Raw genomic sequence first — 14,698 nt, forward strand, 5'->3', positions numbered from 1 at the left:
AAATGCTTTGATATATAAAAAATGAAATGATAATATGACATGAAAAGTCAGACAAGAATAAAATACATATGATTTAAAACTCATCATGAACGAATGTTCCTTATAACTAGTTTTAACGCAAAATTTATATTCTGTGTACCCTTTCCATGTATGTTGTAACTTAACGAAATTTATGGTACATGAGTCCAAATTTATCCTTTTTATCTACAATATTTCAACGTGTCTGTTCTAAATTTTATTCGAATACTAATGGAACAGAAGTTTATCAATCAACGTCAGTGAAGATTAAAAAAATTTAAATTGTGCTCCCAAATATTTTTTATAGGTAGATTAGGGAATTAAAGCAAACACGTAATAAAAGACAATATTTAACCTTTTCAAAGATGAGAGGAAAAAAAAAACAGAAAATGTTTAGGCTTTATATCAAATAAAATGTATTTCTCGCTGTATTTCAAAAACAAATTTTCAACTCTGACTTTGTAGTATAAAAGAAATAGTATTGAAACTTCCTATAGGTATACGTAGAAAAGACAATAAATTCGCGAAAATCAATTGATAATAAAAAGAAAGTATTAAGTAGGATTTAGTGATACAAGTGCATATTTATAACAAAAAAAGATTAGATTTAGAAAAAAAAAACTAAAATAAATACAAAGTTCACGTTTAGATAAAACCTAATTCGAGAATTGACTCTTCTATATACATTTATGACGTTTTTGATGAAAATCAAAAATGCTTCTAAGTAGCTGTATTTTAAATAAAACTTTGTGTACGTTGAATGTACGTTCTATGATGTTAAAAATAAATAAAAATATGAAATGTTAACAAATTCTTTCATATTAAATAAAAGCCTTTTCTCATTCGAAAAACATTTTTAATCACACCTCAGATTAAATATATCGTTGTTTTGAAATGTACCATTGCTCTGTGATCTTTAAATAAGAAAAATTATCTGAGATGATTTAAAAAATGTTTTACGAATGCAAAATACATTGAATTTATCTTAAGTTTTATCCAAGGCACTTTTATAGAGATCACATTGTTTGTCGCGTAACGATTTTTTTTTGGTTCTTCGAGATTTTTTATGTTTTAAGGAACATATAGCATGTACTTATATGTTTTATTAATATGACTAGATGGCAGATAAGCTTCTTCTTTCGTCTTCAGTTAATTCTGGATGCCAGACATCGACGATCAAAACTAAGCGTCTTGCTGTTCCATTATGCCACACTTCATGTTCATAACTGTCATCAAATATCAACCATTCTTTTTCTTTCCATGATCTTGTCTCATTTGATACTCTCAAATACGTTCCCAATGGTACACGTAAACCAAGATGAGCTCTTAATCGACAATTTGTTGGTCCTGTGTGTGCCCAAACATGCGTTTGCGGTAACATTATACTATATTTGACTTGACCTCGTGTACATCCCGATGCTGCTGTAAATTTTTCAATTAAATCACACGTAAATGGCGTGTTTCGACAATTTGTAACATTTCGACGACCCCGAGCAAAAATTTCGTATTGTTTCCAATCGCCGCGTTCTCGGAGATTTTCACTCTCATTGACGTATCCATTGAGTGATAGATCTAATGCATACTCGCCCTCTTTTAGTATGTTGCTCCAATGTTTTTGCAACAAATTTAATTCCCGAGAATATGTTGTTTCTTCAACTGTCCAAAATGGCTTTGATTTCAAACGATTTACGTTGTACAAAGATCGCTGTTGTGCCGACAAGAACAAACCACGACGTGCGCCTTCTTCGTAAATCTGAAAGCTACAAGTTGACATTTTCTACTTTGAATTTAAATTAAGCTCTTCGATACTCACTTCTTGAGCTTCCATTGTTCTTCCTAATCGTGTCAACGCGTCGCCCAAATTCATGAAGAAGAGACCTTCTTGTGTGCCATTTTCGCCGGACTCAATGCCTTCTTTAAGAAAAATAACAGCATGCTCCAAATCGTTTTCAAGTTGCTTCAGAACAAACCCATAATGAACAAGCGCTACTCCGTTATGACGAAATTTGAGTAAAGTTTCGTGTAAAATGTGTTTTGCTTCGGAAAGCCTAAATAAAAAGAAATAAAATAAAAATATTGCATGAAAAAAAAAAGTTGATAAAATTTTATTTTGTTACCGATTGATCATCAAATAAATGATAGCCAACTGATTTCTATGATTAACATTATCGGGAATTCTTTCGACAAGAACTTTTTGCACTTCGATAGCTCGATTAAAGTTGCCTGTTGAATTAAACGGATGTTATTATTTATGATTTAAAAAAATGCATTTTCTTTCATTTTACCTAAAAACGTCATTCGATCGACACAAACAACGGCAACGTTTTCAAACAACTTTGCATCTTGAATTACCATACTTTTGTCTAACAACAACCTCTCGTAAATGTGAATGGCTTCACGTAACAAACTATTGTCCTTGTATATTTTGGCTAATTTTTCCAAAGCATTTGCTTTTCCAATCAAAGCACTCTGATGTTTTGGTCGATATTTGAGTAGTTTTTCGAACAGTTTTAGGGCCTTTTTTGGATTCTGTTCAAGCGTGTTGCAATAAAGATGAGTTGATTGTTTTTTTGGATTTTGGATATTAGTAATTAACACGGATTAAACACACATGAAAAAAAGAGAAAACAAATCACACAAAAATGCTTATTATAAATTGCTTATAATATTAAAATTTGGTTTATATGACTAGAAGATACTCATTTTGATTATGGAATCAAATCTTATGCTAATGTTAATATTTTTAATAAGAATAAAAACATTCCGTTAAACAAACTTTATAAACTAATTGGATTGTTTCAAATGTAAAAGCAAAACTAAACATTAATTCGATAAATTATTGAATATACAGAAAACATGAAAATAAAAGCTTTATGGACGAGTATCCTATAAGATATAGAGACAAAATTATAATGAAATTAAAGTTTTAAGTTTTTGCTCAAACTAAATATTAAATTCTTACATTATCAAGTTGATCGTTGGCTTCGTTTAAATCATCTTCAAAAAGGTCAAAATTGTTATCGAACGTTTCTGCAATTGAAATAGAAAAATATAAAATAAAGCATTATATAAAAGACATTGAGTGTACGCTGAGATTATTACAGAATCACAAAAATATTCGGTTAGTGCAGTGCAAAATAGAAAAATATATACAACAAGTATAATATTACTGATCAAAAAATTACTTTTGCGAGTATTCAATTTCTATGAGACCCTTAAAATCTGCTCAGTTTATTTTCCCATATTTGGCTTCTAAGCGAGCCATCAAATCCGTATCATCTACGTCAGATATAGCTTCCTCGTCGTTGGAAGCAGGACCTTCCATATCGTATATATCCTCTTCGCCGCTGTATATTTCATTTTCGTCCTCCTCTTCAAAGTCATCGTCGTCCCAATCCCCGTCGTCGTCAATAAATTCAACCTCAAGATTTTCGTACGGAATATCTGATCCGTCACTTAATATACCCGGATCTCGATCAATGGGATCAAGCAAATCCAAAGTTGGTTTTTCCTCGACAGGTGAATTTCTTTCCTCAATTTCTTCGAAATGAACTTTTGCAATGGGTTTTGCTGTTATAGGAGGTACATTTGTAGAAGCTTGCATTGTAACAATAGGGATTTCTTCATCTTTGATAGGTTCATGAGAAGGTTTAAACTCATAAAAACCTTTCCGTTGATCGAATTGTGTTTGTTGTTGTTTTTGAAACTGAATTTGCTCTAAAATTTCTTGTTCGAGTAACTCATCTTCGTCTTGATATCTTTCTTCAACAACTGAAAACATATGAGATATATGAATTAAAGTACATTTTAATATATTCGTTAAGTATATACCTTTAATATCTTCTTTGTCATTGTTGTACGAACGATCATATAAAGACGAGTTATCAACTCTTACAATTTCAACTTCAGGTAATTGTTCCATTACACTTCTTTCAATTCTTTCTGTAACAGTTTTGTTTGTTTTTTGATTTTCAGATTCTTCTGCTCTTTCATTTTGCTTTTGTTTGTTTAGACATTCTGAAGTTGAAGCTTAATGAACAAAGAATTAAATTGTATTTTAAAAGAAAAACAGAAATTTTGTTGAAATTATACTCACATTCTGATGTTTTGGGGAAAAATATTACTTGAACTCCCACAATTATCATTGTGATACCAACAAATATTTTAACTAGAACTGAAATAGTTTTGAATTGGATACTGATTGGCCTGCATTTAATAAATATAATAATAGATGAGGGCATGCTAAACATTACGATTATTTTAAAATTAGTAATACGATCGATTGTAATTTTTGACTTAGATTAAATATTTTGGTGATTCTGTAATAATTTTTTGTTCTATATATGCCGTAAATAGGAAGCAAACACAGACACAAATGCAAATGTGTTTTTTAGAACATTTACCTGATGATAATCCACGAGGTTCGTCTTGCTCAGCTGATTTTGCTTCAGCTTCTTTTGACTTTGCCAATTTTTCTTCACTCATGCGTTTAACATAAAGCTCTTCTCCTGCGTCATTGTCGAAAAATTGTTCAGCAGAATCTGCTGTTGTATCCTGAAAATATACCAAGGTTAATTTTAGATTACAATTAGTTGTCTTAAAAATATTCAACCTCATCAAAAGGCAAATCTCCGTCATCTAACTGAAGTTCTTGTGCTTTGCTAACATTTTCATCATTTTCATCTTCAAATTGCTCAGGAGTATCATATTCTTGACTGTTGTTAGTCTCATCAATATCATTGTCATTGTCGTTGTCATTTTCAGAAGCTTCTTCTTGACTGTTTTGATCATTTTCAGGAGTATTGTCCTCCTGATCATCAATTTCATTTTCTTGAGAAACAGGATCTTGACTTTCTTCTAAATCATTATCTTGTTGGGATAAATTTTCCTCTTCGTAAACTGTCGTTTCATCTTGTTCGTTGTCGTGGTCATTATCATCTACGTCGTGTAAGCTTTCCGTGACATGATGTTCATCCTCTTCATGATCTTTAGGCTCTTCAATCCATCCTTCAAAGTATTCTGAAAAACGAGATTCGCCTTGAGGTTGTGCGATTTCTGTTAATCCACGATTTTCAATAATAATCAAAGCAACCAATCCAATCAAAATGGACAACAGGAAGAAAAAAACGATTTTTGCACACCAATGTCCTCCCGTTTCACTTTCTTTCTCAATGTGCATTTGAATGTCAGGAGAATGTTCGGAAGATGATCTTTTCTCCCTAATTGACACCGGCTCATCTTCGTCTGTATATCAACAAAAAAAGAAAGAACAAAGAAATTTGTCAAGGATAAAAACAATGCATTGAATATAGGTAAGTCATTATTTGTATAAAGAACCAAGAGTAACAATGTAAAATTTTTTGGCGCAGTTGAACCGCGACACACGACAGTAATGTATAAACTATATAGTATACGTGAATACCGTTTATTAAATTTTCGCATGCTATTTTTAAGTAGAGTATTCCCAAAAATCTATTTTTACCTTAAAAATTTTATCATTTATATATTTCAATGTACATATGAAAAGTTTTCTCGTTTAAGTAAAAGAATCAAACCCAAAGTTATTTAATAATTTATCAGTTTAACCTTTGGTGTCATCCATAATTGTGTATTTCAACATAGTTGATAAATGTTTTTAAATATCTTACCATCGTACAAAAAACTATTTTTTCACATTTAAATGCTTACCTTTTCTTTTTTTGGATTTGTCTTTACGTTTTCTTGGCTGTACGTCACCCGACATCTTTTTTCTGTCTTTTTCTACTTTTTAATACACAAATTAACGAATTGTCTTTAATTTTAATTACATGTAAATACGATTTGTGACTGCGAAGCGTTTGTGCCAATGTTGGGCATCAAAAGCACGTTTAATCACGTCCAAATATACAAAATATCTGGAGTGACTTGACTGTATGAACGAAAGAAAGGAATGGACTGAAAAGCACAAGGTAAGTAAATGAATGAAAGTGAAAATGAATGGCGGAATGAGATTGGATAGCAAGCTATTTTTATTGAATGAAATATTGGATATTTTAGATAGATTTTCAATTAAAGTACGTCTTCATTCAAATAAATTTTTATTGGAATTTAAACTTTGGAATACTTCTTACAACTTTTAATTCACATTATATTGCCTTTCATTCAGAAATTTGTTTTTTGTCTCTTATCAAGAAATTATCAATGAAACAGTATACCTTACCTAAAACTACCGTTGTGCATTATCACATCACTGATTCATTCAAACCACGATTCATTCAACATCAGCTGTCAAATACTCACTACATTATACATACATTCATGTACGATAAAATAAACATCAAAACAAAAGATATAAGAAACAAAAATGTTATTCAGTGTGTTATTATATTTAAGATTTTAATTTACAATAGAAATACATGAGATACATATAATTAAGTACAACATTTTCATGATGTTGAAATTTCACAGTTGATATCGAACTGAGAAAAGAAAAACAGCAGTTTACGAAGAAAAGTTGTTCAATAAACATTGAGACGTCATATTATATATATATATCTTGAACACAAAAACTGGTTAACTATTTCACAAGTCATTTACATTTTTATTGTTGGTCAAAAGACATGAAACTTTGCAAAAAATACAATAGATAACGAATTATGATCAAGAAAACAATTTGAAATTGTATATTTTGGTTAAACAACAAAACGCAAAGGCTGATGATCACTCAATTAACGAGAAAATACATAAAATGGAAGAAAATATTGAAAACCTAAACAGTACAGTTGTGAGATTTATCGGTAAAGTTACGTGTTTCACTTATGACAAATATTTTATTCATATTTTCAAATTATTTTTTAGGTAAATACATTGACCTGGATTACACAATTTGGCTGTACAGAGTGCTAACTCCGTTTTTTATTGCATTTTTGCTACCGTGCATTTTTGTACTTCTGATATATTTTTCCATATTATTACTTTATATTTATAGGACTTACAGGTAATTTTTTTGTTTTTTTTTTCAATCTAATTCTCACTATTTTTTTTTTTTTTCTTGTAGTCAAGTTATAACACAAGCGTACAACAGTAATGAATTTAACTATTGGAATATCGCACGTACCTTAATTGCTCTCATATGGGATGGACATGCATGGTTATGGCATGGATATGATGTTGTTGGTTTGGAAAATTTACCCACAAATGGACCTGCATTGATAATCTACTATCACGGAGCAATTCCAATTGACATGTATTATTTTGTTGCACGTGTGTACTTAAAAAGAGACAGACTCATTTATACAGTAGGAGATAGATTTTTATTCAAACTGCCGGGTTGGGCAATCATTGCTGAAGCGTTTAAAGTTAGTCCCGGCACTGTACAATCCTGTTCTAAGGTTTTGAAAGATGGGAATTATTTGGCAATATCACCCGGCGGCGTGTACGAAGCTCAATTTGGAGATAATTATTACGAGCTTTTATGGGGGAGACGAGTTGGATTTGCAAAAGTAGCAATTGATGCTAAAGTTGTAAGTTTTTGTTTGATTTATTTTGAAAAAATTTGTTTTACTTATTTCCTTTTAGCCCATCATACCACTTTTTACCGAAAACATTCGTGAAGGTTTTAGAGCAGTAAATTTTGCGACATCGTTCTTTCTGAGATTATATAACTTTTTAAAGTTTCCGGGTAAGTTTTTACTCAAAACCCATATATGTTGCTTATTTGTTCTCTTTTTTTAGTTCGTCCTATATATGGAGGGTTTCCCGTGAAGTTTCGCACATATGTGGGCGAACCAATCGAATATGATCCTGAAACTACTCCCGAAGAGTTGCAAACAAAAACGCGATTGGCGATCGAAAAATTAATTAACCAATATCAAAGGATTCCCGGAAGTATTACACATGCTTTACTCGATAGATTTAGGAAGCCACACGTAAAAGACAAATAATATAATATTGGAGAAATTATTTATATCTGATGATTAGATCTGACATTGGAGATTATTTATACCTGTCAAATATTTTTTTTGAGGAAAAGTGCATTATTATTGTATTATCATAACCCGAAATATCCTGTTCCTTCCATCTTGTAACATCGATTTGTTTTTTTTTTACTTTATTTTTTAACGATTCTGTATTAAAAAATACACGTCTATATTTGTAAGTAGGTGAATGTAAAAAAATGTATATAAAAGTAAATAAATATTGAATGTGAAAATGATAATAAATATTTATTTATAAAAAATTGTTTTTATTTGTCTTTTCCACACTTTTAACCCATAAAAACAAAGTTATCAAATCTACATGCAAACCTTCGGAATCTTTCTTTGCTCATTTCTTATGCATTCAAAGTGCATTACGATGATTACAGTTTCTGTTTTTGATATCAAATATACAAAGCGCTCATTTGTTGTCTTCATGATGATAAATTGCATTGTTTCATTACACTTGCACTTGCCTTTTGTCTTGTAAGTACATGTTAGAAACAATAGAAAGAAACATGCAAAAAGAAATCATGAAAGAATAAAAGATTCACTTTTTTGTTAGAAATTTGAAAATGAGAAGCACAGATGCTATCAGTAACAGCAGTTTTCAGTCAATTAAGTTGAAATGTAGATCCTTTGTGAAATAGGATGACCATCATTCATTCACTACATTTAGAATAAAAAAAATAATTATTTGTCTAATTGTTCGTCATTCTCTTTGGATAAGCATGCAAAGTACGTTACATGATAACCAAGATTTTTCTGTTTACTTTTATCTTTGATGCAAAAACTACATTTTTGCGCTTATTTGCACAATAAATTTACATCCAACTTCGCGTTGTTATCAAAGTAGATGAGAGAAAAAAAACTATTCGACATACATTAAATGGTCTTTTTGTTGCACGAAGATTAAAATTTAAAATTCTCAGAAAACTGTTTTTTAAAAAATATATGTTAATTTATCTTCAACGAAAATTTTGTTGGCAGTCAATTCTGTAAGAGAGCTATGGAAAAAGAGAAAGAGAGAAAATTCAGAAGGAAAATCATTTGTTGCTCAGCACTCATATTGATAACAGACACACTCATTCGTTCGTGTTGCTCTACAAAGTTTGTTGTGCTTTTCATTTTCCATCTACCTACATAGACATAAATGGATACAGCATACAATACAAATGATGTCTGTTCAAAAAGGAAGGCAAATAATTTTCCATTTTAAATGTTTGTTAGGTCGCGTGATGCGTAACAAAGCATTATTACTTCAGTTCTACTCGAGACTCTCAGCAAACGTGACGTGTTTTCTTCTTGCCTCTCATATGCTACCGGAAAACGTGCAATAGACAAGAGATCGTTACTTATTGTTCTAAACACAATATTATTGTTATAACAAACAAGTCTTGTCTTTTTAAGTAATCTTTTCCACTCCTTACCTTTGTAAGTAAAAAAAAAAGTATGCAAATGAAGTGAAATAATGACAGAATGAGGAAATTTTCGCGTTTTCACGAAAACAAAGAAAGGTTTACCGTCGTCTGTTTAACTTCAATGACTCAACTTTTTTTTATGGGTTAATCAATGAAGTATTTTAACATTGGCCTTTTTCAACTCGTGAGATACATTTTGGACACATGGTGCTTCTTATATAATATCTCGGAAGAAGTTTAGCGTTTATTGTTATTACAAGTGATTGTTCTTGTTAAATGTGGATATAAAAGTGACATTTTTTGCTTCATCATGTTCAAAAGTTTCACTTTGTTGTTGTAATACAAATTTCTTTGTTCTGCAAAAAAGTAACTTCAACAAGAAAGTTTGAGTGTTAGAAATATAAAAAAAATCCATAACAATATCTACAGTAATTTAATAATGATAACATAACAGGAAACACAAATATCATAACGATACAAAAAAATTAAGGACCAAAATCCAGATGCGACAAATTATTTTTTTTTTTCAAGAAACAAATTAATGAAATTAAATAAAAATACTTCTTTGGCTTATAGCAAAATTTAATTAATTTTACAAAAAGAAAAAAACCATGAATAAAAAATAATAGTTTATAAAATAGTAAAAAACATCTAAATATTTAAAAAAAAATAATGCAGGAAAAGTTTTTTGTATGTGAAAAAGTAAAAAGGAAATATTGCATATGTAATGTGTAATAAGAGTAATTTTTTTTTATATATTTTTAGCTATTCAAAATAATGTTGAATGAATTTAAAATAGCATGAAATAGTGAAAAAAAGCAAAAAGGATCAGTACATAAAAGTACATAGGGAAATGGTAATAAATTTAAAATGCATTACATATGATATGTTTTATTTGAGACGAGAACACGGATGCGGAACATAAAAACTCAAACTAAATTGCACAGTAAATGTTGGTGTCAATCAGTTTCGATATAAGTCAGTGCAGGATTTTGCTTCAGGTATTTTGCTCTCTTTCTATTTTTTTAAAATATTTTTGAACAAGCATTTTACATTCTTGCAAAAGTGTTGTTAATTTTATTTTTTACAACAGAGGAATTTATGCTATTTTTTTCCTTGCTTGAAAGTGACATGCATAAATAAACTAAAATTGAACTTATCGTATGTCAGGAAATTTGATTGTTTCAAAACATATTTTGAAGTAAACATAAAAGTCAATATAATAAATATTTATGAACATAAATAGATAATTTTAATTAACATTTTGTTGTTGAAATTTTGTGACGAAACAGTCTAATTGCACGAAATTTGAAACAATAAATATTTAATGTCACTTTATTACAATTATCACATAGTTTTATAATTCGTGTAAACGGGATTTGTAACACTTGTACTTACATATATGATAACTAAAACATGGCATTTAACATCATTTTCAATTGTGCTTCATTTATAACATAATTAAAAAGTTTTAATTTGTACTTTATAAGAAAAGTTTTTCTGGCTTGGATCAAATCGTATGTTTGTATTTTTTTTATTTTAATACACAATTACACACTTTTCTTAAAACTTGTTAATATACACACGATTTAATTATATAGATGAGATAATATATATGATTTGTGGCGAAATAAATTCTTTATGTGTTGGATGTTTAATAATACTTAATCCATTTCTCTCTCGATTGTCACTTGAAGTATTTGTGTTATTGTCAGAAATTTATCTCCTATTTCATTATGTTACGCATAAAATGATTGAAAGGTGTGAGTTTTGAAGTATTTTCATCACAGCTATTCCATAATATCATTTATTGGCATTCTATTAACAGAAACATAATTATCTGAATAATAAATTTTCTCGCGCGTCTCTTGCCATTTGGAATATTTTCCCTTTTGTTCGAAGGCAAAAATATGTAAATAAATTGAATTTCAAAATAACGATATCGGCAGTAAATGAACGAGGAAAGATTTTTAAGTAAATATTAATAATGAATCAATTAAAATCTCTTCTACAAAGTTCTTTCTCATTATATTTAAATGCGAAATTGATTACAAAAACAGCAGGGAGGTTAATTAATGACAAAAAATAAGGAAGACTTAAATCAATTTGGAGCCTGAGGATATACAACATCTGTATGTGAAATATCAACGTAGCCTCGGACTCGTTTCATGCGGAAAAAGAGAACCAACATACATCCCAAACACTCAATTGTAAAAACTAAAAAGCAACAATTTGCTGAATCATATTTAGTTTTAAAATAAATTTCTTACCGAAAAGCAACATAAATATTCCAAATTCCAAAAAGTTTTGATGAACCATTGATTCGATTGCATTCAAAAAGTAGCTCAGCAATAAAATAGGCTCCAAATACAAATACGGAAGCATCAAGTAAGATTTTTGTCTCCATACGGCAGACGCTAATGTTACAGATGATAGCATTCCGAGAAAAATTATGTTTGCGTTCATTATTAAGATCAAATTCGAATGGAACTCAGTTGTATTTATTTCGAGAAGCAATTCATCCTCAGGTTCTTCTTCCATTATTGCGTAATGTTTCCATTGAATCCACTTATTAATGATCAAATAAAGGGCAAAACATCGGATCATAAAGGTAATTGTACTGATTGCTAAGGCAGCAAAAGGCAAATGGATGCAAAAGAGGAACAATGAAAAAAAACTCTCTATTTGATTCATGTTTTTGTGTCGTTTGAATGAAAGATGACTCAAAGTTTACTTCAATGTTCAAACAGTTTCGTTTAATTTTCTCGAAAGAAAAGGAAACTTTTTCTTACTTAATGTCAAAGATATCGTTTGCTTCTAAAAATAATGTTTATGTTTCCTTTTTGGCAAAATTCAAATTAGTTCTTTGCATGCCGCTTTGTGACTAATGTAAGTACTGAAACAATAATTAAATAATAAATTTCCCTCTAAATACTTTTTCATCGTGTAATCAATTTTTACAAACTTTTCCGCCTTTTGCGTAGGTAACACATGTACAATGAAAGAAAGAAAAAAGAAGTTGAAATATTACTACAATTAGTTCAAATACACACAATAATCAAGTAGGGCAGAAGCAATACTTACATTTAGTCTAAATTATTTCCAACACCCCCAATGACGGATACAAATTGCGTGGAAATTTCTGCGGTGTTTAATTTGTTGCGGTAGGCGTAAAATCTTAATTCTCAACATTACTGAATAACTTATTTATCAGGCACTTCAAGGTTTTCGTTAGTTTACAAATAACATCATCATCGTTTTTTTCCTCTTCACCTAAAGCCGTAAGAATACTAAAACAAAAAATATTCATGTTCATTATTTTTGAGCTCCTTTTGTTTCTTTTGGTTGAATCTGAAGGAATTTGTCCCGTGGCAAATCGTATAACAAAAGTGACATTTTCTAATTTATTACAATTCCATAAATCAACTTTGAATTACAATGTTTTTCCATGCTCAATGGTAGGTAAAGAAATTATATAAAAAAAAGTGAATGATAAAGTAGAAATATAATTTAAATATGAAGATTAATTTTATGTAAAATATATGTTGAATTATTCTCGGGAAGTTATTTTGCTGCGTAACTATTAAAGGAAAAAAAACACCTTGTGCAAAAAAAAGTAATAAATACCTACCAAGATGACTTTTTGTTCGACATACAAAAACGACAATCCATTGAAATCCAGAGTTGCGGAAAACTATTATGACCTCTTATCTGTATTGCTTCTTATTTTGCCTTTCTTTTTTATACTATCCTCTTTAGAGTGACTAAATGAGGTGAACAGAGAGTTGTTCAAAGTTATTAAAAAAAAACAAAAGCGTATTTATTTTTTCATGTTGACGTGCAAAAAATTAATGACAACCTCCAAAGCAGATCCATGATTTGTTATAAAAATTTTTCAAATCATTTAACATTAAAGTGAGTTTTTCTTTCAAAACGATTCTATAAGGAGTTCATTGAAAGTACATATGATATTGATGAAAAAACTGGCATCTGTTGTGTTTGCATTTGTGTGTTCTTGTTTATGTTCACACAGACTTTTTAAACGAAAAACATCTTATCTTTTATGTCCATTTTATTGGTTTATCGTGTTGTAGCCTTTTATTGAGCAATCAATATTATATATTTTTATAAACCTAAATCGGGTTAACACACACCTTTTATAACTTTGACATGAGTCGTCGACAGAAAATAGCATATTTTGCAATATATCTCTCTTCATAATAATAATTGAACATTAGTGTAAATTCTCTTCTCGTAAAAAAAAATTATTTCGAAAAATAGAGAAATTTATTTTAAATGAAATCAAAGTAGCGCCATCGATATTTCATTATTATAAATGTACAATCGAATCATAACATAAATCTTTTTCAATCCACTGTCGAGTCAATAAAGAGAGCAATAATAAGTACTTGGATTTGATTTGTATTTTTCTTAATATTTCGAATGTACGATCGGTAAAATACGATATTTCAACATTATTCCTGCCACTTTTCATTTCGAAGGGAATTAATCAAAGAACGATTTGATGAATCTTTTACTTACATTATTTTGTAAAAGAAATTCAGTCACGTATACTTAATTTTATTTATTTATTTTTTTTTTCGGGTCAGAAAAACAACTTTTCCTTCCTCTGTCACAACTGCCCAAAGGATTTTACAAAAATTATCCAACGAGGGTCTGTTTTTCAGTTAAGAAGACTTATCAACGTTAACTTAAAAGGGATATTGCAACACATGCTCGGACAACTAACCTTCATAGACAACATATCAACCATAAAATATGACAGCGAAAAAAACACAAATATGTGCAACTGATAAAACATTCATATATTTCTCTTTATTTTTGTTGTTTTTCAGATAGGTATATCAAAATTTCATTCATTAGAAACACATGTGTCTTTTCAAGCATTTAATGAACCTTACAGTAAAAACATTTTCAAATCATACAAAATAGTTTTAGAAAAAAGCTTGGATTCTCCAAAACAAAAACAAAAATAAAAACATATTTATGACACACCTGTTCCTTGCCAAAGAAAAATTTTGATAAAATGAAACATATTCGAAAATTACAAAAGCTGAACATAGAGAAAAACATTTCGTAAAAATCGTTCTCGATAAATTCACAAAATGAACAAACATAGAATGACAATGTTTGTGTAAAAGTTTTTTTTTTATTTTCAGTAAAGAAAAGTTTTCAGTACAACGTTGCTTTTAGGGAGTTTCAACTCGTAATATGCAATTAAGGTGTGGATTTAATAAATTGTAGGAAGCTACGTGATTTTTTTTCAAATGAGTTTTATACAAT

General features: G+C 29.5%; 2 protein-coding genes across 2 annotated transcripts; one reads left to right on the forward strand and one right to left on the reverse strand.

The window, feature by feature from the left end:
* Positions 1-748: 748 nt before the first annotated feature.
* LOC134829639 (aspartyl/asparaginyl beta-hydroxylase) lies at positions 749-5,922 on the reverse strand. The gene is made up of 8 exons (XM_063842828.1): positions 5,707-5,922; positions 4,631-5,262; positions 4,422-4,572; positions 2,981-3,048; positions 2,304-2,547; positions 2,136-2,241; positions 1,832-2,066; positions 749-1,771 (listed from the first exon to the last, which is right to left on the reverse strand). Exons 1-8 carry the CDS (start codon positions 5,759-5,761, stop codon positions 1,133-1,135), a joined length of 2,130 nt encoding a protein of 709 aa, XP_063698898.1. The 5' UTR covers positions 5,762-5,922; the 3' UTR covers positions 749-1,132.
* Positions 5,923-6,358: 436 nt separating this feature from the next.
* Positions 6,359-8,196, forward strand: LOC134831301 (DGAT1/2-independent enzyme synthesizing storage lipids). The gene is made up of 5 exons (XM_063845000.1): positions 6,359-6,794; positions 6,856-6,994; positions 7,055-7,520; positions 7,576-7,678; positions 7,732-8,196. Exons 1-5 carry the CDS (start codon positions 6,746-6,748, stop codon positions 7,938-7,940), a joined length of 966 nt encoding a protein of 321 aa, XP_063701070.1. The 5' UTR covers positions 6,359-6,745; the 3' UTR covers positions 7,941-8,196.
* The last annotated feature ends 6,502 nt before the right edge of the window (positions 8,197-14,698 follow it).

The sequence above is a fragment of the Culicoides brevitarsis genome, chromosome 2 (assembly GCF_036172545.1).
Source record: "Culicoides brevitarsis isolate CSIRO-B50_1 chromosome 2, AGI_CSIRO_Cbre_v1, whole genome shotgun sequence".
Lineage (NCBI taxonomy): Eukaryota > Metazoa > Arthropoda > Insecta > Diptera > Ceratopogonidae > Culicoides > Culicoides brevitarsis.

Excerpts from the sequence above, each read along its gene's own strand:
- LOC134829639 (XM_063842828.1), bottom strand. The coding sequence starts at position 5,761 with ATGTCGGGTGACGTACAGCCAAGAAAACGTAAAGACAAATCCAAAAAA. Across the intron at positions 5,263-5,706 it reads CAAATCCAAAAAAAGAAAAG|ACGAAGATGAGCCGGTGTCA; the intron begins GTAAGCATTTAA and ends GTTGATATACAG. Across the intron at positions 3,049-4,421 it reads ACCTCGTGGATTATCATCAG|AAACGTTCGATAACAATTTT; the intron begins GTAAATGTTCTA and ends TTTCAATTGCAG.
- LOC134831301 (XM_063845000.1), top strand. The coding sequence starts at position 6,746 with ATGGAAGAAAATATTGAAAACCTAAACAGTACAGTTGTGAGATTTATC. Across the intron at positions 6,795-6,855 it reads TACAGTTGTGAGATTTATCG|GTAAATACATTGACCTGGAT; the intron begins GTAAAGTTACGT and ends ATTATTTTTTAG. Across the intron at positions 6,995-7,054 it reads TATATTTATAGGACTTACAG|TCAAGTTATAACACAAGCGT; the intron begins GTAATTTTTTTG and ends TTTTTCTTGTAG.